The sequence below is a fragment of the Cucurbita moschata genome, unplaced genomic scaffold, assembly GCF_002738365.1.
Source record: "Cucurbita moschata cultivar Rifu unplaced genomic scaffold, Cmos_1.0 Cmo_Scf00003, whole genome shotgun sequence".
Classification (NCBI taxonomy): domain Eukaryota; kingdom Viridiplantae; phylum Streptophyta; class Magnoliopsida; order Cucurbitales; family Cucurbitaceae; genus Cucurbita; species Cucurbita moschata.
In genome coordinates, this window is record NW_019268519.1 from 5,247,156 (window position 1) to 5,273,655 (window position 26,500).

A 26,500-nucleotide genomic window follows, 5' to 3' on the forward strand; every position below is an offset into this window, starting at 1 on the left:
CTCCTCTGCTAGGCGTATAGTACTCACATGTGAAAGGCTCTTCTCATGCAAAGGGGAGCGTGCAGGGTGGGTTTCACCCCAAACCTTCACTCGACTAATTTTTACTTTGATTTCAATACTAACCCTAATTTTCTTTCAATTCTTACCCATGAGAGAAATTTCAAAAGATTTGAAGCTCTTACCATACTAAAAAACTAGTTCAGGAAGGCACGAGTCATCCGATAAGTAGTCACACAGACTTTAGGAACACTTATGGATTGTTAGGACGTGTTAGCATGCAAGCATTTCTTACCTTAGGTGGTTACACTATGCATCTTTATGACTACAATTACAAAACGACAATTTCAATGAAGAATGCAGCGTATGTATAAAATAAAAATTACCATTATACCCCTAGGTTAAGATTTCGAGATATATATATATACACACTTTGCAAAACTAGAAAGAGAATGTGCGTGTATATAATACGAGTTGGGCAATATAGATGAATAAGCTATGTAAAATGTAAGAAATTACCAAAATGCCCCTATAATAAAATTTACGATGAACACTCTTTTAAATGTTTTCCTCCGTACTAAAATGAAGATAGGTTATTGTGATAAGTGCTCTGTAAATTGATGGATATTATCTCACCCCATTTTTATATTTTATTTTATTTTATCTTTATTTTTGAACTACCATTGTTTCTACCGATTTTAACGGTCAACTAATTTTAGGCCCTACCAATTATGGGCCATCTTACCCTCTTTTTTAGGATTGTTCCATTTTTTGAAACCTATAAATATAGAGGGAAAGAAAAAGAGAAGTCACAAATAAAAAGGGACAAAAGGAGGGGGGAATTTAGATAGCAAGGAAACAAAATGAAAATGAAGTCCTTGCTAATATGTTTAGTTTTAATTAGCATGGTGATGACGAGCCCAGAAGTATCAGCAGATAAGGAAGAAGTATCAGTAGATAAGGAATTTCTTAAACTTTCAGGATGTCAACACCCTAATCCACCTCCACATTGTTTAGTCGGAAATAGGGGCTCTATACGCGTTCCTGCTAATCCCTATGATCGAGGATGCTCTGCTACTAGTCGTTGTCGAGGAGGAGGATGATTTTAATCGATATTTAAAATTATTTTCTTCTTTAATATATGAAGGAAAAATGAATAAAGAGTGTTTATGCTTACATTTCATGAATCATATATGTAATATCCGATTCAAATGAGGCCATTCAATAAAGAGTTTTATTTGTCAGATGGGAGTTCGAAAGACAATTTAATATTTGGACAAAAATTAATTTATACCATTAAAATTTGGCTGTTATGTCAAAGTTTTAAAAAAAAAATAGTTATATCAATTTAAACTTCTAATAAGAATTTGATAAACATTATTTTACCTATGCAAACTTATATTAATTAATGCTTTGAATTTCAATGTCTAATTCATTTTAAATCTTGTGTTTCAAATAATCTTTAGTCAATTTGTTCTTGCGTGGCCAAGCGACGTATGATCGAGTCGGTTTTAAAATAAGGTTTTAGAAAACGAGGAGAAAGAGAGATTTTATTGATATAACCCGAATATTATGGATAAGAAAATGATTGTGTCGTTAGAAAATGCATGTTAAAGGTTTTGGAAGAGCATTTTTGGATAAGTATTTGGATGAGTATGAATTGTACGTATGTTATGTTTAGCTTTAATTACCGTGCTGATGACGAGTCAAGAAGCAACACCAAAGATAAAATATCTTAAAATTTCACCACTTGCACATTGTTCTTTATTTGGAGTTCGGGGCTATTCACATGTTCTTGCTAATCCCTACGATGATGAGTCATGTTCAACACAACCTGTATTATAAATCGAAAGGCCAACTCATACCAAATCCAAGCCCACTTTCCCTCTCAACCCAACTCAACTCCAACGTTAGCCTACACAATGTGTGTGGCTCGGCTTCCATATGCACACATGCCACACCCTCGATTTGGGCACCAACTCAATCAATAGGTTAGCTTGTCGACTAGCTTGGATTCCATGCGAGTCATTTTTATATTGGATGACCATGTTTACCTAATTGTGTGCATACAAATTATTTTGTTTGTGTGTATTAATTACCTAATTGTGTGTATTAATTCTTCATGAGAAAGCCTTGCTACAATTATTTGTTTGTGTGTATAGAAATTATGTAGCAGTATCGACGTAATTTCATAGAGTCATTCGGTCTGAATGCTAGATGAAGAACATAAGCCAGATGAAAGAACGGGAAGACCTAGAATGTAGAAGATCATAACATCAGTGATTCGGCGGATTTGGATTCCTTCCTTCCACTACTCATGTGTCTAAAGGAGCTGATCAATGTCAAATTAGTTTCTCGATATTTGTTGTGTCTGCATGCATATCCAACTCCAAAACGAGGGTCGCTTAATTTTCAATACTCGTCTTTTATAAAAATATTTTTAAGTAAAGTAAGGGCACGTGTCAATCACAATGAGAAGGAGTGCTTACACGACAATGAATCTTAGTCATTATCTCTGTTTTATTTTCCGTATCTTACATTTATGTACTCTAGAATTTTCCATATTTTATTTTCTTAGACGTTGATGTTATGTTATTTATGTTCTCTGTTTTATATTTATGTTATTGTCTATAAATATAAGATAAATATAGTATCATAACATACATGCGGGAAGTACATGCATCAGATGCACCCATAACATAATATATCATAACATACTCGAAAGGACACATAGATAAGTCACAGGGTATGTGATATGAATCAAGAGACATCAATCATACAATATATTTCAATGAAGATGCGAAGAAAATGTTGTTGAAATTATCAAAAGATATTTCAATTCAGATATTTCAATTCATGTCACTTGAAGAGGAATGAAGTTTCATCGTTATAACTTTTAGGTGGATTTCAATTTAGAGTAATTTAGAATTATTGTATTTCATTATTTTAAGACATTTTATTTACTTTAGGTTAAGACATTTTAAGACATTATAAAGTATGAATATTACCACTCTTGGCATGTTTGAGGCTCTACATAGTCATGTACGTTTTGGAAAATATAGTAAAAGAAACATTTGTGCTTTCTTTAACTAATGACTAAGTTTGTTTGCAATTCTATATAGTTTAGGTCGCATGTAGAATCATTCAAGCTCGATCAATCTTGTTTGTGGAGTAATTCGAATCTTAAATAAATATTTTTGCGTTGAGATATTTGATCAACAAGAATCATTCAAGCTAGACATGATCGATCTTGATTGTACACTCATTCGAATCTCAAACAATGTTCTTACCTTGAGATATTCAATCAACAAGGTAACCTAAATCTTACGTGATTGGAGTGATTTACACATATCATACGTGTCATTTATACAACACTCAAGTCATAAAAAAAAAAATAAAAAAAATAAAAAAAACTTTCATATGCTTTAAATAAATTATAAAATCATAAAATTTTCGAGTTTTGACCCATTTATTCAATGATTAATTTATGTACTAATCAAAATTAAATTCGTGAATTTATGGTAATGTTTATTGGTAAATTAGGAAATATTGAATAAAGAGTTGGAAATTGCAATATTTAAGTAAGATCCATTTGTTGAATTAATAAATGGAAGCAAAAAAATGTAATAACATGAGAAGTTCATATTAAAAGCGGAATTTTTTTTCCAAAAAGAGAGTAAGAACGGTAATGGCGGACCGAAGATGTGTTCATCACCATGGAAAGAAGAAGAGGTCCGTTTAGAGAGCACAGAGGACATTGTGAACTAATTGTGGCTTTGTGTTATCTGTATCACAGCCCACATTCACAATGACCCAATTGAGCAAAAGGGAAACTGAAAGCGCCAGTGGAGAATGTTAGGGCATTCGATTTCAAGCATTCTTACAAATTTGTTCGAACAGAGAGAGAAAAGACTGACACCCACTTTCCATTTTTTTAATTTATGGCCGTTCAATCGAATTACGCCAACTTGAGGTGTATCATTGGCCGATTTTCATTTTTGGAAATTCGTTTTGCCCAATCATTTCTGTGCATCGGGACGTTGCTCGAGGAATCGCCTGTGTTGAATCAACACCTGGAGAAGATCAGACGGTTGAAATTGGATTTGTGAATTGTTCATCATGCAAGTGATCAACAGAGAGAGACAGTTCTATACGTTTCTTTCTGAGAGAAGAGTCCGTCGGTAATTTCGTTGACGTCAAAACGACAAAGCCATCGAGTGCATCGGAACCCTATTGCCTCTTCGCATCGGATTTCCGTTTCGATTTCTAAGCGTTGTTGTGATTTGGGACTGTTTCGAGCTCTGGGGTAAGTGTGTCTGGTTTGCCCCTTTTATGGTTTTGTGATTTGGGCCTGTTCTTCTTGTTCATTCAAACTCTGGGCTGAAATTTTGTTGGTTGATTTCGTTTTCTATTAGTTTTCTATTTGTTGTGTTCTTTGTATCTTTGTTTTGAATTCTGGAGATATTGAACGAGCTTTCTATGACTGTATGAACTCTGTAATATTGTGATTTGGATATGTTTTTGTATACTACAGAGTGATTGGAAGAGGGTTGCTTCCAAAGTTATGTCATCATCGTATCAAGTTCTTCCGAAGCCATTTGAAGAGAAGTATCCCAAATTGGCTGTTTCTTTTCAGGTTTCCCCAGGAAGTGAAGCCATGAGACATCCAATTCCCAGGCAGGTTCCTCCATTAGTTTCTAACAGTGGCACTGTTGGACATTTGTTTTCATCTTCCTCTGGATTTCGAAACGATTTTCCATTGATGCAACCGTTGTCTCGAGAGAGAAATGTCCAGTTTTCGTCGTTTGTTTCTCGGTCTGATGATGATGGATCTTTGTTGCTTCTTCATGGTTCTTCCCATTCAGAACAGTCCACAATGGTTACTAATGACTTGAATGAAAACGGTTCATCTTGGAGTACTGATGCTCTTCAGGATTTGCTTGATTTTTCTGAGAATGCTGCTGACCAGAACGTTGAAGCGCAAAGCTTGACCGGTGTACTAATGTCGGATGACCGAGCCAAGAGGAATGATTGGCCTGATTGGGCTGATCAGTTCATTTCTGTTGATGATGCCATGGAGCCAAATTGGAGTGAGATTTTTTCTGATGCTAACGCTGGAGATGCTGAAGTAGAGGTTGGTTCATTCTTTCATGAAACATTAAGATCTTTTTGTGCTCAATTATCCTCCTCTGACTTGCATTGCACTTTGTGGGTGTGTTTGCTCAACATAGGGTATTTTTTCAAAAAGAAAGAGAGGGAAAATAGTTAGTCAAAATGACTCGGGATAGTTCAGATTCATATGAACCAAGCATCTCAGTCATGCAATATTAATGTCACGTTAAGAACAATTAAGCTTCATTTATACAATAAAGGTTTCACGATACTTCAGTGAGGCTTAATTTTGTTCTTAGATGGTTACAAATGTGTGATGGACGATAATTTAGAGTTATGGTGTTTTTTAATGTATTTTAAGGCTTATTTACATAGAAATATACATAGTGGCTAGTGGCTAACAATAGTCATAAACTATGAAAGTTACAACTCTTGGAATGCCTCATGGAAGGTTAAGGGTTTTCATTTTGAGGCTATAAAAAGCCGTGTATGTTATCTTTGTAAAATAGACTTGGAAAATGTAGAAAAACGAGCATTTGTGCTTCTTTGCCATTCTATATAGTTTAGGTTGCATGTAGAATCATTCAAGCTAGACATGATTGATCTAACATGTGAAGTGATTCGAATCTCAAACAAGTGTTCTTGACTTGAGATATTCGATCAATAAGGTAGTCTGAATCTTACTTCGCTTGTAATGATTCCTTATCATTTGGTATCAAAGCTTTTTCTTGGACCGATTCGTTATCAATGAAAATACACTAAATTGGTTCGGGTCATTCTTTGAGACATAATGGAAGAGGGGCGGATATTCCTAAATGGAGAAAATGATGAATGACTTTGAAAGAATTGAATTAAGAGTCGTATGAGGTGAAAATCTAAAGTCGACAAAGTTTCTTAGACAAACTTGGTCTCTAGTTAAAGTACAGAACCACTGTAGTTATGGATGCTAGAATAATTGAACTTTTTGAGATGCAGGTGCTAAAATCATCATCAGCTCATTTCCATGCTCCACAGAACCAAACGAATCAAGTTGACTCTGTACCTACAGCAGAGTTTCATTCTGTTTCTAATTCTCTCTCAATGTCATCAACCCGACCTCGGATGCGATGGACACCGGAGCTTCACGAGTCATTTGTAGAAGCTGTCGATAAACTTGGCGGCGGCGAAAGTATATTAATTTGTCTAGTATGTTCTTACTGTTGTTTTAGAATGCCTGAAAAGCTGCAATTACTTCTCTTTAACAGATGCCACTCCTAAGGGTGTTTTAAAACTCATGAATGTTGAAGGTCTCACCATTTATCATGTGAAGAGCCACCTACAGGTACTCTGCAATTTTTCCATTCTTGATTTCACTTGGCATGCTTATTTATAATGTATTTATTTTCATTCAAATGCCAGAAATATAGAACCGCCAGATATAAACCGGAGTCATCAGAAGGTAGCGGCGAATGTTCCCCTTATGCTTTTGTGTTTACTTTGGTTACTTTGTTTATCATCATCTGGAACATCATTACTATCTTTTGGCACCATGTCAATATCAAGGTTTAGCTTTAGCTTTACTGCCATTTGCTATCTTTTGGCACCTCTTTTGAATCTATTTTTATCCCCTTTTCTGATGGCTTTCAATGGAAAAACAGTCTGAGAGGTGGTTGGATTAATTTTTCTGTCCAGGATCTTCGGGGAAAAAATTGAATCGTATTGAGGAAATGAAATCTCTTGACTTGAAAACGTAAGTTGTCTTTTGCCTTAATATTTTGTCTATGTGTGGGTGTCTTTGACTTTGAGAGGGAGGAGTTAAATCATAAATTTGAAACATTTTGTGTGAGATCCACGTTGGTTGGAGAGGGGAACGAAACATTCCTTATAAGGGTGTGGAAACTTCTCCCTAGCAGATGCGTTTTAAAACCTTGAGGGAAATCCCAGAAGGGAAAACCCAAAAGACGGTAATATTTGCTAGCGGTAGGCTTGGGCTGTTACAGATGGTATCAGAGCCAGTTACTAAGTTGTGTGCTAGCGAGGACACTAACTCAGTAACTGGGCCCCCAAGGATGGTGGATTGTGAGATCGCATGTTGGTTGGAGAGGGGAATAAAGCATTCCTTGAAAGGGTGTGGAAACCTCTCCCTCGTAAACGCGTTTTAAAACCTTGAGGGGAATCCTAGAAGGGAAACCCAAAAGACAGCAATATTTGCTAGCAGTAGGCTTGAACTGTTACAAATGGTACCAGAGCCAGTTATTGGGCTGTGTGCCAACAAGGACACTGGGCCCCAAGGATGGTGGATTGTGAGATCACATGTTGGTTGGAGAGGGGAACAGAGCATTCCTTGTAAGGGTGTGGAAACCTCTCCCCAACAAACGCGTTTTAAAACTTTGAGGGGAAGCCGAGGTCAATATCTGCATTCATATTTTGTTTGAGAAACTGTGTGATTATACACATTCATACTTTTTGGGGTGGGGTTAGTGTTTAAGTTTTTTGTTCTGTACATTGATCTAAAAAATAGGAGCATGGGGATAACTGAAGCCTTGCGTCTGCAAATGGATGTCCAGAAGCGGCTCCATGAACAACTTGAGGTGTGTATTTTGTTTGTTTCTGAAGGTTCCTTTATATTTTTATCAAATAAAAGAGTAGCTTGAGCTAAATTTTCATGGATTGTGGAACTATGCTTTAGCCTTGTACTAGCTTGATATGGCTGATAATGTTGGTCACATTAACTCATTTCTTTGCCCTCTTTCGATAGATGATAAGAACGACAACACCATTTGTCTATATGAGCGCCATGACTATTCTATATTCAACTATTATACGTTAACCTAGTGGTCAATGAAGGCGAATCAAAATAATAAATGACTTAGAGATGACCGTGTCTCTATGACTTAATATTTATGCTACCAAATAGAGTAAGGTCAAACGGTTGATGCGGAGTTTTTTAGAGATTCTAATTTGGTAAGTTTATACAGATTCAAAGGAATTTGCAGCTACGGATCGAAGAACAAGGTAAGTATCTACGGGAGATGTTCGAGCAACAAAGAAAGATGGAAACCAAGCTGAAGACCTCCTCATCAATCCTAGAGAATATGCCCCTTGCTGACGACCAACCTGAAAATTCAGAACAAGGTCGTGTAGCAGCTGGTACGAGCATGGACAATGCTGATGAAGATGGTTTGCCTGCTGCAAGTAGGAAACAAAAGGCACACGAAATCGAAGCAATACTGTCAAGTGATGATATCTCTTCCCCAGACGCAAAACGATCCAAATCAGATGCAACAGGTTTATAGCAGTGCGTCGAGGAGTCGAGAAAGATGTTCAATGATGGCGCTGTAAAGCTTAAAGGAGAATACGAGAGGGTATTTCCAATCCTTTGCAGTGCAATTGAAAACAATTGGCTTCTTGCTTTGTTAAGGAAGCCATTTGCCAATTGAACTTGGGAGCTCTTCCAACAAATTGTGTATAAGATGATTGGCTAAAACTCTCCATTTTATGCAATAATCTAATGGCATTGCTTCTTTCTTAGAAGCAATATTTTTAGACTTAACTTTCACCCACGAGTCCTACGAGTCCTACTTTTTATAATCCATTCAAAACGCCATTGGATCAACTAACAATGTATGGCAAGAACAACAAGAATAACATAACTACCAAACCCTTCGGTCTTGCAAGAGATTACCACCAAACAATTGTCCCACGAACGAACCACTATGGTTTTTTTGGTTGATGGGTCGAAAAGAACTCCAAGGAATGAGATTCACATCCAATCTTAATGAATAACCCCTTTGGATCGGGTTTGACCCTACCTTGAAACCGTTCAAACCTGTTGTTTATTTCCTCCGCCCCCATTTGATTCGAGTCAGGTTAAGTGTGAGATTCCACATCGTTGGAGAAGAGAACGAAACATAACTTATAAGGGCGTGAAAACCGCTCCGTAATTGAGGCGTTTTAAAACTTTGAGGAGAAGTTCATAAGAGAAAGCCCAAAAGGAACAATATCGGCTAGTTGTGGACCTGGACCACTCATATGATCGAGGAAACAATGTAGTCACAATGAAGACACCATTTCCTAGGGGAGAAATGTAGTCAATTTTGGAAGGGTACCCTATTAGAGTAGACATTAAAGTGTAAATTTATGAAAAGGAGGAGGAAGATGATGAAAGGTAGAAAGAAACGAGGGCAGCAACCTTAATCAAGAAAACTTGACAAAACATTGCAAGTTTTCAGCATGCACTACATATTGAGTTGAAAGAAGGAATAATATGTTCAGATGCATATAAACAGCATTTGTGCCATCATATTGCTTAAGAAACTCAATCAGAATACTGCAATTGTAATGTAATTATTCTTACATATCCTCACACACCTGAGTTGCCGTACTTCCACCTTTGGCAGCCGCCGCATGTTTTCGATGCTTTTTACTCTTGGCTTTCTTTGCCTTCATCCGCCGTCGCTTCTCGTTCGCATCAACCCATGTATAGTCTGGGGGTATATGGAAGGGATCGGCCTCGTCCTTATGACCGTCGCCATCACTTGCTTGCGCACCACGACTTCCTCTCATCCATGCGATCCATGATGAAGAAGACCCGTCTGATTCCTTAGCTTTAGCATCCGGGAAATGGTCTGGACTGGAAGGAGGTGTTGCAAACTCTTCCGCTGGCTGAAGCTCTTCAAACTTCGTGAAAGTAACGAGCACCCTGATTGTCGGGACAATAGGGATGGCGACCTGAATGCCAAAAATAATCTCATCATTTAAAAATCAAATGCACTGGATTGAATCAACCAAGATATACATAAATCTAATTACTATTTGTTTTGTCCTCAGTTTCCAATTCAGGCTTCTGTTGACCCCTCTTTGCAAATTAAAGATAAGAGAGATAAACAGATCACATACTCCAAAAATTACAGATCTTTCCATCTAGAATACAAATGATAAACATTTTTTTTACCAACGATAAGAATAAGAATCTTTACCAAACATCTTCAAAACCTCATACTGTTCCTCAAAATCCTTTCATTCCTTTCCGACCAGTAGTCGAACAAAAAGCAACACTGCACACAGACGTGCAATACAAAACGAACAACAGAATGATGAACCGTGTTTTGTTTTTTCCTTTTCATTTGGCTATCAAAACATCCCCATTGAATGCTTTCAAACAACACCTTTTCCCAAAAGTATGAGGTTTCGATCTATTGGCAGTATATTTCTCTCTATGTGAAACAATTGAGGCTATATTTCGCTCATTGTTCTTTTTCGTCGTTTGTAACCTCTCGTTTCCAAAGGGAAAGAGAGACGATAATAAAAGAAAAAAGCTATATCATATGATCTTCCGCGTTTTTTTAACTAAAAGAAACAAATAACAACTAGTCCAATTGAACAGGATATGAAAATTAGCCGATGTAACATCGTTGAAGAAACGAAATAAATAGCACCAATGTAAGAGTTCACTAAACAAAGAGGAACATAAGAACAAGGTAGTATTAGGAAAATCAGATAAGCGCCTAGTTAATAGGATTACCTTCACAGGAAAGGTGCCAATAGGCAACTTGGTAGTCAAAAGTTCCCTTAATCTCCTAATAGCCTTCACCTTGTTAGCAAGGATGTCAAGCAAAGGCAGGAGCTCATCAGTTTTCAAAGGGAAATCTTGTGTTAACCATAAGACTGGCCTCAAATTCTTTTTGTATTCACTCTCATTTTTTAACTCACTAGTGGCTCCTTTCTTCTTCTTTTTCTTACTACTCTTATCTTTTCCCTTCTTGGTCTTATCCCCCATATCTTCAGAAGAATTCGGAGGCTCAACGACTTTATGATTGCTACCTTCTGGGGCCGACTTTGAGAATTTCTTCATCTTCGAATCATCTAGCTCAACACTGTTACTCCTTGAATTTTTCTTGTTCCAACCAAACCAACTCTTCTTCTCCTTAACAATACCATTGGATTCAAAATTGTCACAGGAACCCACTGATCCATTTTCCTGACTGTCAATAACCCCTAGTTCCTCATACTCGAGATGGGTATCGGAGTTCCCCATAAGAAGTGCTGAATCCAATTGCTTTCTCTCCTCAACTGTTAATACGTCATCATATTCGTCACAGGCTAATCTATCTTCATCTTCTGCAGCAAATAGCTCTTCATCAGTCATAGCACCAGGAACTCGCCTTGATTTCACACTCACCGTTACATGAAGCATGTCGTATATTTTTGCTTTCCAATTTCCAACCACCTCAATCCTTTCTTGTCGTCGCCAATTTACATGAGGAACCAACTCAGCTTGGGTTACATCAATGCCTGGTCTATACATATTGGTCCTTGACATTAAATCCACTTCATGAGCAACTTCTGCATCAGTTGGTTGTGCACCAGCTCCTTCCAAAGCATTTGTAATTTCCTTCTCTTTGTGGGTAAGAACAATCAAAGAGCCAGGTGGTAACGTAACGACGTTATCATCAGAAGAGTAGCCCTCTCCAAGAAAGAGAAATGTCTGGTCAGAACGTTGAATTCGAAAACCATCAAAACCAGCAAGGGTCATATCTGCACGGAGATTGGAACCACGCTTCCAAATCCTGTATGTATCTGATGGAGCAATTCGCCCAATAAATGGAATTACAGAGCTCTCAAAATGAAAAGTCATTTCCATATAAAAATCACGCATACGAGCAGCAGAGGCAACAATACGTGGAAGCCTACGACACCACTTTGCCCAAGCTAGAGGCTGATAGTGCCGTGCAATAATCATAGCTATTGAATCATCTCTATTGCAAACTGCCTCTTGAAGAGCACTCCAACCATACTCATTCTGAAGACTCCAATCTGCTCCAGCTGCCATCAAAATATCAGCAGAAATTGGGTCGCAAAGACGTACTGCAAGGTGAAGAGGAGTCTCACGTCCTGGGACATCACGCCGATCAATAACAGCAGACACAGCATCAGCTTGTAGCTCTGCTGCGATGGATTCCGCTTCAGTATTGACCTCACCTGCCTTGGCCAATCGTGGAAGTGTGGAGATAATGAATCTCAGAGCAACGTAGTCCCGACGTGCAACTGCTAAATGAGCAGGACTATGGGCATATTTAGAAAAGTCCTCCATTCGTTTTCCTTCTCAAGATTACTATCCAATTTTATGCTAAAAGCCTTACAAGTATGCCTTTTTCACAATCCATAGTCCTATTTAATTCACAGGGGAAGTCATTCATAGCCATAGAATCTCCACGATTCTAAGAGCTCAAATATTAAAGTGCACATAAACTTAAACATCCTGGTGTGAAGCTCCATTACAGCATGGTGAAGCAGTCGAGTAAAATCTGTAAAGTAACAACATCAATGATTGAAGGGAAAAACAGCTTTCCAAAATTCAAAACCATTCTCTCAACCCCAAAACCCACATTGGCAAATTCGAAGTACCCATAAACAAGAAAATCAAAATCTCCACTCAAAAACAACATGAACACATTTAATTTCCCCCATTTTTCACCACCTTCCACAGAATCAAAAGCACAACTAAACCAGACACAGATTCTACTATCCCCACAACCAAACGTATCCCTAGAGAAAAACCAATCCCCCCGCCCCCTCGCCCCCCAAAAAGATACACGAAACAAGAAAGCAATTAGTACCTGGAAACACCTCGCAGGGGTTGAATGGCGGGTTTGTCTCAAGTCCTTGGCGTCGCTCCAAGACTTGAAAAAGAGAGAATCCGCCGCTGTTTATGAGGACGGAATTGGGGGCGATGGAATCAAACAAAGAGAGAAAGGATCGTGGCGCCAATTAGAAGAGGAAGATCACGCGAAGAGCGAAACTGGGTGAGCTTCGAGAATTGGAATTAAAAGAGAAGAGGGGTTTGTGAGAAATGGGAGTTCGAATGATTGTGATTATGATGATAATCCTTTCCTCAATCCGCCATCATCGTAAACGAGTCTTACTTCCACCGATGATTAGGTTCAATTAGCGGTGGCCGGACTCATGTCGTTGCCTCTTCTTATATTTTTATTATTTATTTATTCTCTCAATTACCTAATTTTATATTCATATTTTAATTTCATGACCTTTGTTTGATTATGATTTTTCATTAAAAAAAATAAAATAAAATGTAGATCTAGAAATTACGGTAGTTTTCAAATTTGTTTCAAATTATTCTATTTTTGCCACTTATTTTTAAATATATTTTATTGATAGGTAGGTTTGTTTGAAATAGAGAGTGGCATCTCGAAGCCTCGATAGAATGATCTAGCTATGTTGATTATCGAGAGAACGAATAGATGGCTCTTTCAAACAGTGATGGTTCATGTGCACTGCCCATAATCTCGGTTGACATAAATTTCTTAGTTTCGTAACGTAAAGCATAAGCATTCCCATGAGAGTTTTCTGGGTTCTCATCTATGATTGACTCGAGTATGTATGTTTTGGATTTTGTCAAGAGATGTGGGATCTCGAGTATCTTAATAGAAATAAATTTGAAATGTCGGGAAGATGATGAGATGATGAGTGAAGGATGTTAATCTTATCGGGTTCGATTTATGTTCTTTTGCTCCTTGCTCGAGGAGTGGTAAACCAAGGGGTTGTCACTATACAAAATTCAATTATAACAAACGTACTGAGATCAACTAATTGGAGACCTTTTCATACTTTGAGAAATCCAATCTATCAATAGAGAATGCTCTATTCTATGTCGTGTCTCTTGTTGGACGTCTCTTTTATACAATGCAAGGATGCTTGTAACAGCCCAACCCCACTGCTAGTAGATATTGTTCGCTTTGACCCATTACGTATCGCTGTTAGTATCGCGGTTTTAAAACGCGCTACTAGGGAGAGATTTCCACACTCTTATAAAAAATGTTTCGTCTCCTCTCCAACCGATGTGGGATCTCACAATTCACCCCTTTAGAGCCAACCATCCTCCCTGACACTCATTCCCTTCTCCAATCGATGTGGGACCCCCCAATCCACTATTTTCTGTTAGCGGTGGGCTTGAGCTGTTACAATGTTTCTATAAAAAAAAAGTGAGCTCGCTCTCGAATCAAGGAGCACATATAAAAAGAGGTCTTTTTATGACATGCCAACGGTCACAAAGTCTTTTGATGAGCTAATTCTTTCTTCTTAGACTCGTGAAATTTATCTAGGATCAACGGGGAAGAAGATCACGTCGACCCTACAAACAACTTTACGCACGAGATCCTTCAACCCTTTGAGCGAAATGAAACAAAAGGAAGGAAAATCCAAGAACCAACAATCCATTGATTCCACTCGTAAGAACTGCGAGACTGCCCATCCTTGATATCTAAGAGTCGTAGATTGACCATATGACGTTCAATAAGTGAAATGCATTAGTTGTCTGCTCAAATCGAAGAAGGCCTTTAATTTTTTTTTTCTTCCAAAACTCAACTACCTGTGCATCTGGACAGAAAGACACTATGAAGCTTCATTGTCCCCTGGGATTGGCTTTGGGCCTGCGCAGCTTAGGTGGAGGGCGAAGGGGGGGCCCAAGCCATCGGTGAGATACCACTCTAGAAGAGCTAGAATTCTAACCTTGTGTTAGGACCTACGAACCAAGGGACAGTCTCAGGTAGGCAGTTTCTATGGGACATAGGCCTCCCAGAAGGTAACGGAGGCGTGCAAAGATTTCCTCGGGCTAGACGGAGATTGGCCCATGAGTGAAAAGGCAGAAGGGAGCTTGACTGCAAGATCCACCCGTTGAGTAGGGACGAAAGTCGGCCTTAGTGATCCAACGGTGCCGAGTGGAAGGGCCGTCGCTCAACGGATAAAAGTTTCTCTAAGGATAACAGGCTGATCTTCCCCAAGAGCTCACATCAACGGGAAAGTTTGGCACCTCGATGTCGGCTCTTTGCCACCTGAGGGGTGTGAATAGAAGTTTATTTATTTTCTTACTTTTTACCATAAATCTAAATGAAAGGAAAAATAAAAAATTATTTATCGTATTTTAAATAATTTATGGGGAATTAAATAATATTTTACGGAATATTTGAAGCAATGATTTAATCACCAAATTGTATTTAAATCTTGTGCAGATCTTTCTCAAAAACCAAATAATTTGCCGTGTTCTCCTAAAACCCCACACGTCGCTTCTTCACATGTTCTTGTACTGCCAATCTCTTTCAATCTTTGAGTCAAATTCAAAGAGATTTCGCTATTAATCTCAACTTTTCTCGGCCGCCGTTTCTCTCTTCAATCCGTTCTTCTGTCTTTGAACAGTCATTTTTCCGAATTCACTGAGTATCACAACAAAACTTTAATCCGGACCTCTAACCAGAGGTCCTTCGGTATTGAATCCACTGTAGAAGATGCAAGGTTTTCCAGATGTCAATGGGCCGCCAACCTTGGGTCAACTTCAGGCCACTATGCAAGCCATTGAGCTTGCCTGCAGTTCCATTCAGGTTCTACTCATTCTGACTACTGTCTTTGGTAGCTCCGAAAATAATTAGATTTGGGTAATGAATAAACAAAAGAGGGATTTTATAACCGTTTGACTATTCGTAGAAGATTTGATTAGATGAAACCTCTTGTAACTGTAAAGGGAAGTTAAAACCTTTTGAAGTAAACCCACCTGCCCTAGCGTTGATGGTTTGGTTTATATGAATTCTAGATTCAATCATAGCTGGGTGAATGAGAAAAAACTGCACTTCTTTGTATCTGATCAATATTGGTATTATTCCATATGTTAACATTGCTGAATCAATGGTTATTTAGCCAAAATAGTCGTGAATTATTTTGGTTGTAACATAGAAATTTCCTTACTGTTCAAATGAACGTCTTGAAAACTTTTGATGGTTTCAGAAAAGCTTATTATGGGCTTTTCAATTGCTTTAACCTGTTTGCTATTCTATAAATTCCAAAACGGTGCTTTTGATGTCTCTATGAATATGCATCAGGCTACTGTAGCTCTGTTTTAACAGTTCTTAGCCAAAATTGAGTCTTTAATTCCTTCGATAGCTAGTAGGAAATTGTCATATAATTTGAATCTTGTGCGTGAAAGCTTATGATCATTTCAGAAGGGGCGATCATTTCTGAAAAGCTTTTGCTGCACTTTTTAGTCCTGAACTGACTTAACCTGGTTTGATTTTATATTTGTTCCAAAATGATACTTATAATGTTGCTTGTGACCATGCATTAATGGCCACACTATCGCTATTCTCTAAGTTTTTTTTTGTTATAGTGTTTGCACAATACATTATCTTGGGAACACAATTTTCATGCATATTTTCTCTTAGATGCACATCAATCCATCTGCAGCTGAGGCAACTATTCTATCACTTCGGCAATCGCCTCATCCATATCAAACATGCCAGTTCATTCTTGGTAAGTTGATTTGCTGAAGAATTTTGAATTACTATAAATCCAAAGGTTTTCCAATCCTATGAACTACATAACTTCTACGCTAAATTTTACAAATCAAACATAGTGTATAGGGCTAAAAAAAATACAAGTTTTGAGAAATTTATTCTATTCTTCTACACGATTAAAACACAGACTGAGCTTCGTTAACTCAAGGTTATACAAACCTAGGCTTCCCAAACCCTTGGCCAAAAGACCTCTAATTTTACCAAAAATAACCCGTATTACCATGAATACAATAGGCACCATAATCTCAAAAAGCTGGCAAATACCTGATAGCACTAGGCTAGAATTCAAGATTCCTTTTGAAACTTTTGACCACCGAGTATTTTGAAGATAGCATCTTGCTGCTGTAGAGAAGGGATAGATATGAAATATTTTAGAATTGGTGTTTAGAAACTATCTTCTATAATGTTTAGTTTCGGAAAATAAGTTAGAGTCTAATGTATAAAATTTGGTAGCTTCCTGGCAGTGAGTTATGCAATATCTGGTGGTCCCTTCCAGTTGGAAGGATTAATTAATGAACTATTATATAGGAGCACCTCTTGGTTTATCAAGTACACATTTGGAGTATTAGAGATGCAATCAACTTTCCAAGTAAATTATAGTGGTGATTATTATTATTAATCAACAAAAAGAATCCTTTCTTTAAAGGATATTTTTTCAATTCTTTATGGTTTTGCATAAAAAAGTATATTTGACTTGACTATGTTTGTATGTTTGCTCTTTTTATGATCTCCCTCCCTCCCTCTATTTTATTTCTTTTTGTGTCTTTGCATGTTCATCAAAGCACTATGAGAAATTATAGATTCAAGAATCTTTCTTGTTATGGTGTGAAAATTGACCTGTCTGGTTTTTGTGCTGATTTTTGCCGTTCATGTTTTATCCAGAAAATTCTCAGGTGGCTAATGCACGATTTCAGGCTGCTGCTGCAATTAGAGATGCTGCTATTAGAGAGTGGAGCTTTCTTACTGCTGATGTCAAGAGAACTTTAATTAGGTCATTTTTACTTTTATGAATTAATATACTCTTCCACTGCTTGTTTCCATAGTGCAATATGTTTGTAAAAATGTTAGGCCCACACGAAGGGTAAAAGGATTTATTAATTTACTTGTGCTATTTTGGCAATATTTTGGGGCACTTGGTGGTAGATAAATGCAGAACAGTTGGGAGGTGTGGGATTTAAGAGCAAAATATTGAGCTATTGAAGGAAGAGGAGGAGAATGAGCTGAGTTTGTTGGTTTTGACTAGTTTTTGAAATGGTCGTTTCTCAGTTGGATCTCTAGTTAAATTGAATGATGAAGATGGACTTTTAGATTTTAATTTGTGTTCAAAGATTTGGGAAGGAACTTGCTCAGTAAAAGGTAGGATGCTCATTTTGTCAGTTTGTTTGAAGAGTCTCCATTTGTATATTTGAGGATGTCCTTTGTGGGGCTTAAAATCCTTCTCAATGTTCGTTGAATTTGAGAGGAGTCCGCTAATGAAATTTGGCGGGGCTATCATGAGCTGTCATCATTTGACCAAAAAAAGGTGGGAGTCAACCACCTCGGGTTGGCGTTGAGTCAATTATGGATGAATGAGCTTAAACCTTATTGTGACCGTCTCCCTAGGTTATTAAGATTTATGGATAAAATAGTTGTCCTGTGAGATCAGTTGAGTTGCATGTAAGCTGATTCGATACTTCACTATCATAAAATAAAAAAAAAAGAAAAAAAAGAAAAAAAAGAAAAAGAAAAAAAAAGTGGGAATCCCTTCAAAAGGAAACCAAGGAAGCTGTGATATACTGGAAACTCCTTTTTCAGGGCTAAAAGGACTCAAAATGTGTTAATGGGTGTGATAGAATGTGTGTATCTGCGGAAGGTCCCTGGAAAATATATTTAAATCAGCTTAGTATAGATCAAACTGCTGATGTGTTGACTAAAGGATTAACAAAAGTACAATTCGATAGAATGATTGACAAGCTGACCATGGAAAATATATTTAATCAGCTTGAGGTGGAGTGTTGGTTGTACATATGTAATGATATTATATTATTCTTGTTATGATCATTTCCTTTTATATATTGCACCTTTCTCTTATATAGGAAGGCTATCTATCCTACAATTGTTTTATTGGAATGCCAATATTTTATTCCATTCAAATCTAGATATTTCTGTGAGGTGTTTGGTTTTTAGTGTGCCAGACATAATGTTATAGGGAGATGATCAAGGAGTTCCTCCTCCACCAGCCTTTCTTTTTATGATTAATGGAGATTTTGTGGCAAGATGATTGAGGAAAGAAGCTTGATCCAGAAAAGTAAATTGCAATGGCTTGAAGCTGGAGATGAAAACATGTTCTTTGGATATGTTTATTCGATGAATTGTTGGTTCAAGTTCTTTTCCGTATTCAACATGGAGTGGGTGTTTTCAAATGTCTTGAAGAAAAACGTTTCTAATTTATTATTGATCCTTCATTCATTAGCTTGGGATCAAAGCTTTATTATTAGATTTATGGATGGAGAGAAACTAGAGAATTTTTAAAGACAAGCTTTTCCCATGGTCTGATTGTTTTGAATCATCGTGTTTAAAGACTTAATCTTGGTGCTCTCTGATACGAACCAATGCATCAATCATGCACATAAACTTCAAGGAAGATGTGAAGAAAATGTTGTTCAAATTATCACAAGATGTTGCAATTCATGCCACAAGCCTCATTTATTCTTAAATTTTGGGTGAATGATAATTTAGAGTGATGGTGTTTCTTTAATGTACTTTAAGTTCTTATTTATTGTAAGATTACATTTACATAGTAGCTAATTATGGTCATAAAGTAAGAAGGTTACAACTCTTGAAATGCCTCATGGAAGGTTAAGAATTTTCATTTTGAGGCTATATAAAGCCATGTATGTTATCTTTGTAAAAGAGACTTGAGAAATGTTGTAAAAGGAGCATTTGTGCTTTCCTTTAGCCAAGGGCTAAGTTTCTTTGCAATTCTATGTAGTTTAGTTTGCATGTTTAGAATCATTCAAGCTTGACATGATCGATCTTGCTTGTGGAGTGATTCAAATCTCAATGAGGTGTTCTTGCCTTGAGATATTTGATCAACAAGGTAATTTGAATTTTACTTTCCCTTGGAATGATTATTTATCATTAGGACTAGGTGTTCTTACCTTTTCTTAGTCAAGGGCTAAGTTTATTTGCAATTATATGTAGTTTAGGTTGCATGTTTAGAATCATTCAAGCTTGATATGTTCGATCTTGCTTGTGGAGTGATTCGAATCTCAAACAAGTGTTCTTGTCTTGAGATATTTGATCAATAAGATAATCTAAATCTTACTTCTCTTGTAGTGATTCCTTATAATTTGGTATTAGAGCTTTCCTTGGGTTGATTCCTTATCATTTGGTAACAGAGCTTTCCCTTGAGTTGATTCCTTACCTTTGGTATCTTTCTCTTGAGTTAATTCCTTATCATTTGGTATCAGAGCTTTTCCTTTGAGTTGATTCCTTGTCATCCTATCTTCAAACCTTCTGTTGATTTTTTCATTTCAAGATATTTGTTTTATTTGACATGCTTTTATTGTTCGCTTGTAATTGTTTCTTGGTTTCTTTTATCTCTTGTTCTTTTCAACTCAATATCTTTTGGGCATTAATCTCTTTTAATTTTTTCAATGAAAAGTTTCATTTCTTATATCTATATCTATATCTATATCTATATATATATATATATATATATATATATATAAACAATGGGTTCATGTTTTGTCCCTAAAAATTCATCCAACTATTTGATTTTGTGCATGAGTTAATAAGAAATTCCTTTTATCTTCTTTTAATCAACCATTTTGGGGGTAAATATGTTGCATTCAACATGCAGTTTTTGTCTGTGCTATGTTATGCAACATGCAAGCTCACCAGAGCGATATGTTCAAGCAAAGGTTTCTGCTGTGGCTGCTCAATTGATGAAAAGAGGCTGGTAAGTTTTCTCATATTTCTAATTCCTACAAAATTTGGATTCACATTTCTTGGACATGCCGTTTAATAGAATGCAATTAACCATATGGCACGATCTAAACACAACTAGATGCATTATTGTATCATAATACAAATGAGATCCTATGATTCCTTCCAAAGAACTCAACATGTTGCAATAATAGCACTGACTCATATCTTACTCTTCACTTTAAAAGGTGTTATACCAATATTTGCAACAAACAGTCGGCCATTCATGAATAATGCTAGTCTAGACCAGAAAACTTACGGATTGCCATCCTTTATCTCTTGATTTGCAAGGATGAAGCTGGTGCATCATGGGTTGTAGCAACATGGAATCCCAAGGTCATCTCTTCTGCTCTTGCTTCTTTGCTTCCCAGCTGCCCATCTTCTTGTCTCTTCTGGGTGGCAATCCTTTATGATGTTTCCATCTTACTTTATGTTTGCTGGAGGGACTTCCTTTCATCAAGTAAAAGAAGATTTTGTGGCTGCAACTAGTGAGGGCTTCATTTTGGCTTCTTTGGATAGAAAGAAGCAATAGAATATTCAACTCTGCAACTGGAAGAGGTTTTTGTATTTTTCTTGGCTTGGAGATTGCCTTTCCTCCCCTGTGTACCACCACATGCGTGAATAAGCCTTCATCAACTCTTCCAGTTTTGCTGAAATAGATCTTGACCTTATGAGAATTCTCTTTTTAATCATGCCTTCTGGCAGTATCTCATTTCCCTTCTGCGTTCCTTTTGATGCGATCGTTTGTTGGAAAAAGGGTCGATCTACCCATTCTTGAGAATTTCTTTTTGAACCTAGACATTTCTGCACCTTCTCCATAACAAAGCCTTGAAAGTACATTATGGACCTTCAAAGTACAGGGATACATAGTGAATTGAGCTTAGCAGAGTTCTAACATCTAACTGATGCCCACTAGCCAACTTTTTCTCTATTAGCTGCAAGACTTGACATGATGCTTTTTTATTCCCTTTTTTGAATTGGACCCCCATTTTTAGAATTCTTCCTTCCTATGTTTTTTCCTCCCCTTTCATACCATATAGGAGTTCGTACCTCTAGAACATTTTGTTCCTTTTCATCCATCAATGATAATTTTGTGTTTTATTTTTTTAAAAATTATTATTCTACTATTTTAAAGAAACTTGGAGATGCAGCCAACTTTGTACTCTCTGAGAAGTTCAAGTTTTCAAGTGAAGTGATTCAAATCATCACTAATGTTGAGATATTAATGTGTAGGCTCGATTTTGAAGCCTCTGAGAAAGAGTCTTTCTTCATTCAGGTATAATGTCCGTGTTAATCTTGTAAATATTTTATTCTTTATCTTTTTTTATGGCTCAGCGTTGGATATTTTATTTTTTATTAAATATGTGCTGTATTCATCAAAGTTCCATATTAGTTGTGTAATAATTTTTTGAACAAGAAGCAACTTTTTTTATGGATTGATTGTGTATTTGTTTCCCAGACATTTGTGTTTGTGCCTGTAGTCCAAAGGGTATTGTTTGTGCCTATTTGATTTTTTTTGGTGCTCATGTTTTCTTTGTCTGGCCTTGTTGTTCATCATCTTTGTTCGACCTCGACCTTATTTATTTGAATGCTGTCTTCGGCTTTTATTCCATCTCTGTTTGTCAGATCTAGCTCGACACTCTAAATTTATTTGTTGAATATTTTTGCTGCTGCTTACTGTTTGTTAGATCTGTGTTGCTTTAGGCGGTGGGTCATGTCTTATTGTTCGCCAGTTTTATGCTGTTAATATCTCGATGTCTACATCCATTCTTACTTACCAATCACTGTGTCCAAACTACCACCACTTGATTCAATAAACAATTTTCTTGGTTGGTCTCAAAGTATTGCGATGCAGTAGGATCAGTGACTAATTAGATATCTTGGTCAATTTCTTGGTTGGTTAGAATTAGAATTAGTTTGGTTTCCAATTCTCTGTAAATAGTGAATTGCCCCCTTGTATACAATAACTTTTCATTTATAATAATTTACACCCAGCTAGTTCCTCTCAAAAGTTTTTATCTTGGTTTTGAATTTGAAAACCACTATTCTTTATGGCATAACGAATTGTTTTGCCCTTACAGGTAAATCAGTCTATCCATGGTGTTCATGGTATTGATGTTCAATTTTGTGGAGTCAACTTTCTGGAGTCATTGGTAAGAAATATTTTCTTAAATCATTTTAGGCCCTTTTGTCAATGATTATTTTCTTTTTAAAAATTATGCTGGTATAGTTTTCCCCTTTTCTAATTTACTTCGAAAATACTAGCCTAAATTTTAAAACTATAAAAAAAGTTTTAAAGAATCTATTTTTGGTTTTGAAAAACCTAGCCTAAAATTTCCCTTTTCTAGTTTTTCCCTTGTTTTCAAGGTACTTGAAAAGAAGGTGGAAGACTAAACAAAGAAATTATCATTCACAAGCTTAATTTTAAAAAATGGAAACCCAAAATTGGAAACTCATTATTAAAGGGGTTCTTATTGATGGAAGGATTATTTTTCTACATTAGCTTTATAATGTTTTGTCCGGATTTAGCCTTATAATGTTGATTATTTTCCTCTTTAACAGGTATCAGAATTTTCACCCTCTACATCAAGTGCTATGGGCCTTCCAAGGGAGTTTCATGAGCAGTGCAGGAGGTCGTTGGAGCAGAACTACCTGAAGGTTCTTGTAGTCATTTTACTTCTTTTTTTTTGTTTGGAAGCCGCGTTGAAATTAATATGACTTTTTAATTGTTTGGTTCTGCCGTGCATGTCTTTTGTTCGTTATCTGACATTCTAGCAACCGTTATCTCTATGTTTGACTTGAATGATAGACGTTCTACTGTTGGGCAATAGATGCTGCCGTAAGTGTCACCACCGTGATAGTTGATTCTCAGACTGAGGTTCCAGAAGTTAAAGTTTGTACGGCTGCTCTACGTCTGATGTTTCAAATCTTGAACTGGGATTTCCGTAATGCGGTTGGTGCTAAGGCCAATATTAGCTTTTACTTTGCTGGAGTCAAGGATCATGGTGATTCAACCAAGAGATCTGAGTATAACTTGGTGCAGGTGACCAAATTTCTGCTTCTGGTTCTGTATAGTCATGTTTATGGATAATCAAGAATAACGTATTTGAGAGATGAAAGTGGAATTTTTAAGAAAAGAGATCAAAGGGACATTTGTAGACGAAGTATTTACATGAGAATTGAACAAGAAATTCTATTAGAAAAGAAAAATACACACTATCGAAAGAAAAGAACAAAAATGAAGAAGACCCCTCTAGGATATGTAAAGGGAGAAAGAAAATCACATCTAAACAAAACATTTTTGGATAGAAAAGAGCAAGGAATAAAGTTCTATCCAAACATCTTTATTGTCCCAATTGATTTAAAAAAATTTCGTCCTTCCCAGTGAACCGTTCTCTCAACTTAACTGTTCAGTTTAAATATGCAAGGAGGAAGTTTATCTTATTTCTAATTCCTCTTGACATCCTTTTAGAATAGTGACAAAAACTAGAAATTTTGAACTTTTTGGGCTCTTATGAATCCAACACCTCTATTTGACTCAAAAGTACTTCGACGTCAGATCATAATGTAGAAAATCCCAACTTTTTTTTTTGAAAAAGAAACATTTATGATAATATTAATAAAAGTAGAATACAAACTAATTAGAAGTTTCACTTTACAAAGAGTCGCTATAGAAAAATAGAAAAAAAGAAAATACAAAACAATGCAGAAGCTAACTAAAGAATAAAAATTCAAAGAGCCAATATATGGTACAAGAATCTGAAAAGAACTAGAAAATCCCAACTCGTGATCAAAGTCCTTTTCAATCAATTTGAAACCCAGGAACGTTTTTCTTTTTGCTTTTATGGTCATTAGTGCTCTTTGGCAACCAAGGAGCAGTTTATAATAAGACTGCCATCAATGAAAGTGGCTTGGCTTCGGTGTGGAAGCATCCATCAGATGTTCTGCTGAGAAGTTCAACCAGTAATAATCATAGCTACGTTGAAATAGGTGTTTGACATGACACCAAATTTGTTGGATTGAAGTTAATCATTATTCTTTTATTTAGGTTTTTCTAGCATAGAATATTTTTGTAAAGGTGTCAGTGGCACAACTATTGCTTTGTGCTGTATCATCTTTCACAGCTCTTCATTCTCTTCTTTGGTGCTTGTAGCCTGGTCCTGCTTGGCGTGACGTTTTGATTTCAAGTGGCCATATTTCATGGCTTTTGAATCTATATGCGGCACTTCGACAGAAGTTTTCATGTCAAGCCTTTTGGCTTGACTGCCCTATAGCTGTATCTGCTCGAAAGCTGATTGTACAATTTTGCTCCTTGGCAGGGACAATATTTCACTCTGGTAAAAACTGCCTCCTTGCCTATCTATATCATAAGTTTCCACATGTTTAGGTTTTTTTTATTGTTGACATTCTTTGCATATTCTTTTTATTTATATGTGTTGAAAGTGTAAATTATCCTACTAACTCTTTTTTTTATTAATTTAAAGAGAAGTAGATGTGCTGTTTGTAACACAAAAATGCTAACTAAATCCTTAGATACTAGGTAACTATAAATCTAAGTAAATTCCTAAATACTAAATAACAAAACATATAAATTACTCCCCCCAAGCTGAGGAATAGATATCATTCATCCCAACTTGGGTACTATCTCATGAAACATTGAGCTGTGAAGTCCTTTTGTTAGTATATTTGCTTGTTGGAGCCTTGAAGGACATAACTAATGCATATTATCCTCTCCACTAATTTCTCCTTGATAAAATATTGATCAATTTCAATATGCTTTGTCCTATCATGCGGGATACAACTATGTGAAATATTGATAGCCGATTTGTTGTTGCAGTACAACTTTATTGGACATTCTCCCTTAATCTATAAGTCATCAAAAATTATCTTCCACCAAAAAAACCCACATTTTGCATTTTACTCCTCCATGTTGCCAAATTACTTCCAAGAAAAGTACAATACCTCATAGTAGATCTTCTATCCATTACTGATCCAACATAGTCAATATTGATAGAAGCTTCTAATACAAGGAAAGTGTTCCATTTGAACAAAAAGTTCTTTTTCTGAAGTTCCTTTTAGGTACTGTAACACTCTATATTGCTTGAAGGTGCGACTCTCGCAGATCATGCATGAATTGACTATTTACACTCACTGAGAATTCTATATCTGGTCGAGTGTGAGTTAGATATATAAGCCTCCCCTATAGTCTCTATTGTATTTCTCTATTCTCCGCATGTCTTTTTTTGACTCTCCCAATTTTTGATGTGGATCCCAGCTGAGTGCGCTGCTTCAATACTTAGAAAGTACTTTATCCTTCAAATTCTTTGATCTAAAAATCTTTCATCTATTTCCTTCAAACTTCAAGTCTTTCTTCTTCATCATTATCTCCGATGACTATGATCTCATCTACCTACACTAGAAGCATTGTAATTCTCCTTGATATTCTGAGTGCTTGATAAGGAGAGTTTGATCTTCTCGACTTTGCTTATACCCATCTTTCATTACCTTGTGAATCTTCTAAACCAAACTTGTGGTGATTGTTTTATTCCATGTAAGGCTTTTTTCAAGTTGCATATTTCTCTTCTTGAGCTTTCAAATCCCGGAGGAATGCTTAGGTAGATTTCTTCATCTAGATTGCCGTAAAAGAATGCATTCTCACATCATATTGTGAGAGTTGCCAAATTCAGTTGGCGGCCAAAGATAATAATATTCTTATGGTGTTCATCTTCGCAACTGGGGCGAATGTCTCTCAGTATTTTGTATCGTAAGTTTGAGTGTATCCCTTAGCTACTAACCTTGCCATATTTTTTTCCTACGTTCCATTAACCTTATATTTCACTATGAAAAGCCACCAACACCCATTTATATTTTTTCCTTTTGGCCGATCCACAACTTTTCACGTGTTATTCTTTTCTAAAGCATGCATTTCTTCTCTCATAGCATCTTGCAATTCTCTTTTTGATAAAGATTTAGAAATCGTGTTAATGCATGTGTATATTATCTTACTCACATTTCTTCTTAATTTTCAGAAAGCTACATATGCCTTTTATGATACATACCAAAAAAAAAAAAAAAAAAAAAAA

General features: G+C 36.5%; 3 protein-coding genes across 10 annotated transcripts in view; 2 read left to right on the plus strand and 1 right to left on the minus strand.

The window, feature by feature from the left end:
* The first annotated feature begins 3,679 nt into the window (after nucleotides 1-3,679).
* LOC111437029 (protein PHR1-LIKE 1-like) lies at nucleotides 3,680-8,641 on the plus strand. Of its 2 annotated transcripts, none has more exons than XM_023074865.1 (8): nucleotides 3,680-4,303; nucleotides 4,634-5,131; nucleotides 6,085-6,277; nucleotides 6,354-6,430; nucleotides 6,508-6,547; nucleotides 6,781-6,838; nucleotides 7,610-7,679; nucleotides 8,067-8,641. In XM_023074865.1, exons 2-8 carry the CDS (start codon nucleotides 4,655-4,657, stop codon nucleotides 8,382-8,384), a joined length of 1,233 nt encoding a protein of 410 aa, XP_022930633.1. In that variant the 5' UTR covers nucleotides 3,680-4,303; nucleotides 4,634-4,654; the 3' UTR covers nucleotides 8,385-8,641. The 2 variants fall into 2 exon arrangements, with proteins under 2 accessions (XP_022930633.1, XP_022930626.1); XM_023074858.1 differs by having other exon boundaries at nucleotides 3,681-4,303; nucleotides 4,532-5,131.
* A 616-nt stretch (nucleotides 8,642-9,257) lies between these two features.
* On the minus strand, nucleotides 9,258-13,052 carry LOC111437020 (ankyrin repeat domain-containing protein 13A-like). The gene is made up of 3 exons (XM_023074846.1): nucleotides 12,708-13,052; nucleotides 10,613-12,395; nucleotides 9,258-9,819 (listed from the first exon to the last, which is right to left on the minus strand). Exons 2-3 carry the CDS (start codon nucleotides 12,179-12,181, stop codon nucleotides 9,442-9,444), a joined length of 1,947 nt encoding a protein of 648 aa, XP_022930614.1. The 5' UTR covers nucleotides 12,182-12,395; nucleotides 12,708-13,052; the 3' UTR covers nucleotides 9,258-9,441.
* Nucleotides 13,053-15,113: 2,061 nt separating this feature from the next.
* LOC111440841 (exportin-4) overlaps nucleotides 15,114-26,500 on the plus strand; it is a 32,431-nt gene continuing 21,044 nt past the window's right edge. For 3 of the 7 annotated variants that reach the window (XR_002710036.1, XM_023077651.1, XM_023077652.1), the window contains exons 1-9: nucleotides 15,116-15,482; nucleotides 16,317-16,404; nucleotides 17,331-17,439; nucleotides 20,293-20,391; nucleotides 21,651-21,693; nucleotides 22,499-22,570; nucleotides 22,980-23,075; nucleotides 23,227-23,460; nucleotides 24,571-24,754. Coding sequence is in view for 5 of the 7 variants with exons in the window: in XM_023077651.1 (XP_022933419.1) it covers nucleotides 15,390-15,482; nucleotides 16,317-16,404; nucleotides 17,331-17,439; nucleotides 20,293-20,391; nucleotides 21,651-21,693; nucleotides 22,499-22,570; nucleotides 22,980-23,075; nucleotides 23,227-23,460; nucleotides 24,571-24,754 (1,018 nt within the window). In the remaining 2 variants the exon portion in view is untranslated. Of the gene's footprint in view, nucleotides 15,483-16,316; nucleotides 16,405-17,330; nucleotides 17,440-20,292; nucleotides 20,392-20,708; nucleotides 20,754-21,650; nucleotides 21,694-22,498; nucleotides 22,571-22,979; nucleotides 23,076-23,226; nucleotides 23,461-24,570; nucleotides 24,755-26,500 lie in introns of those variants that run through there. The other 4 variants (XM_023077653.1, XM_023077650.1, XR_002710037.1 and 1 more) reach the window with 4 other exon arrangements.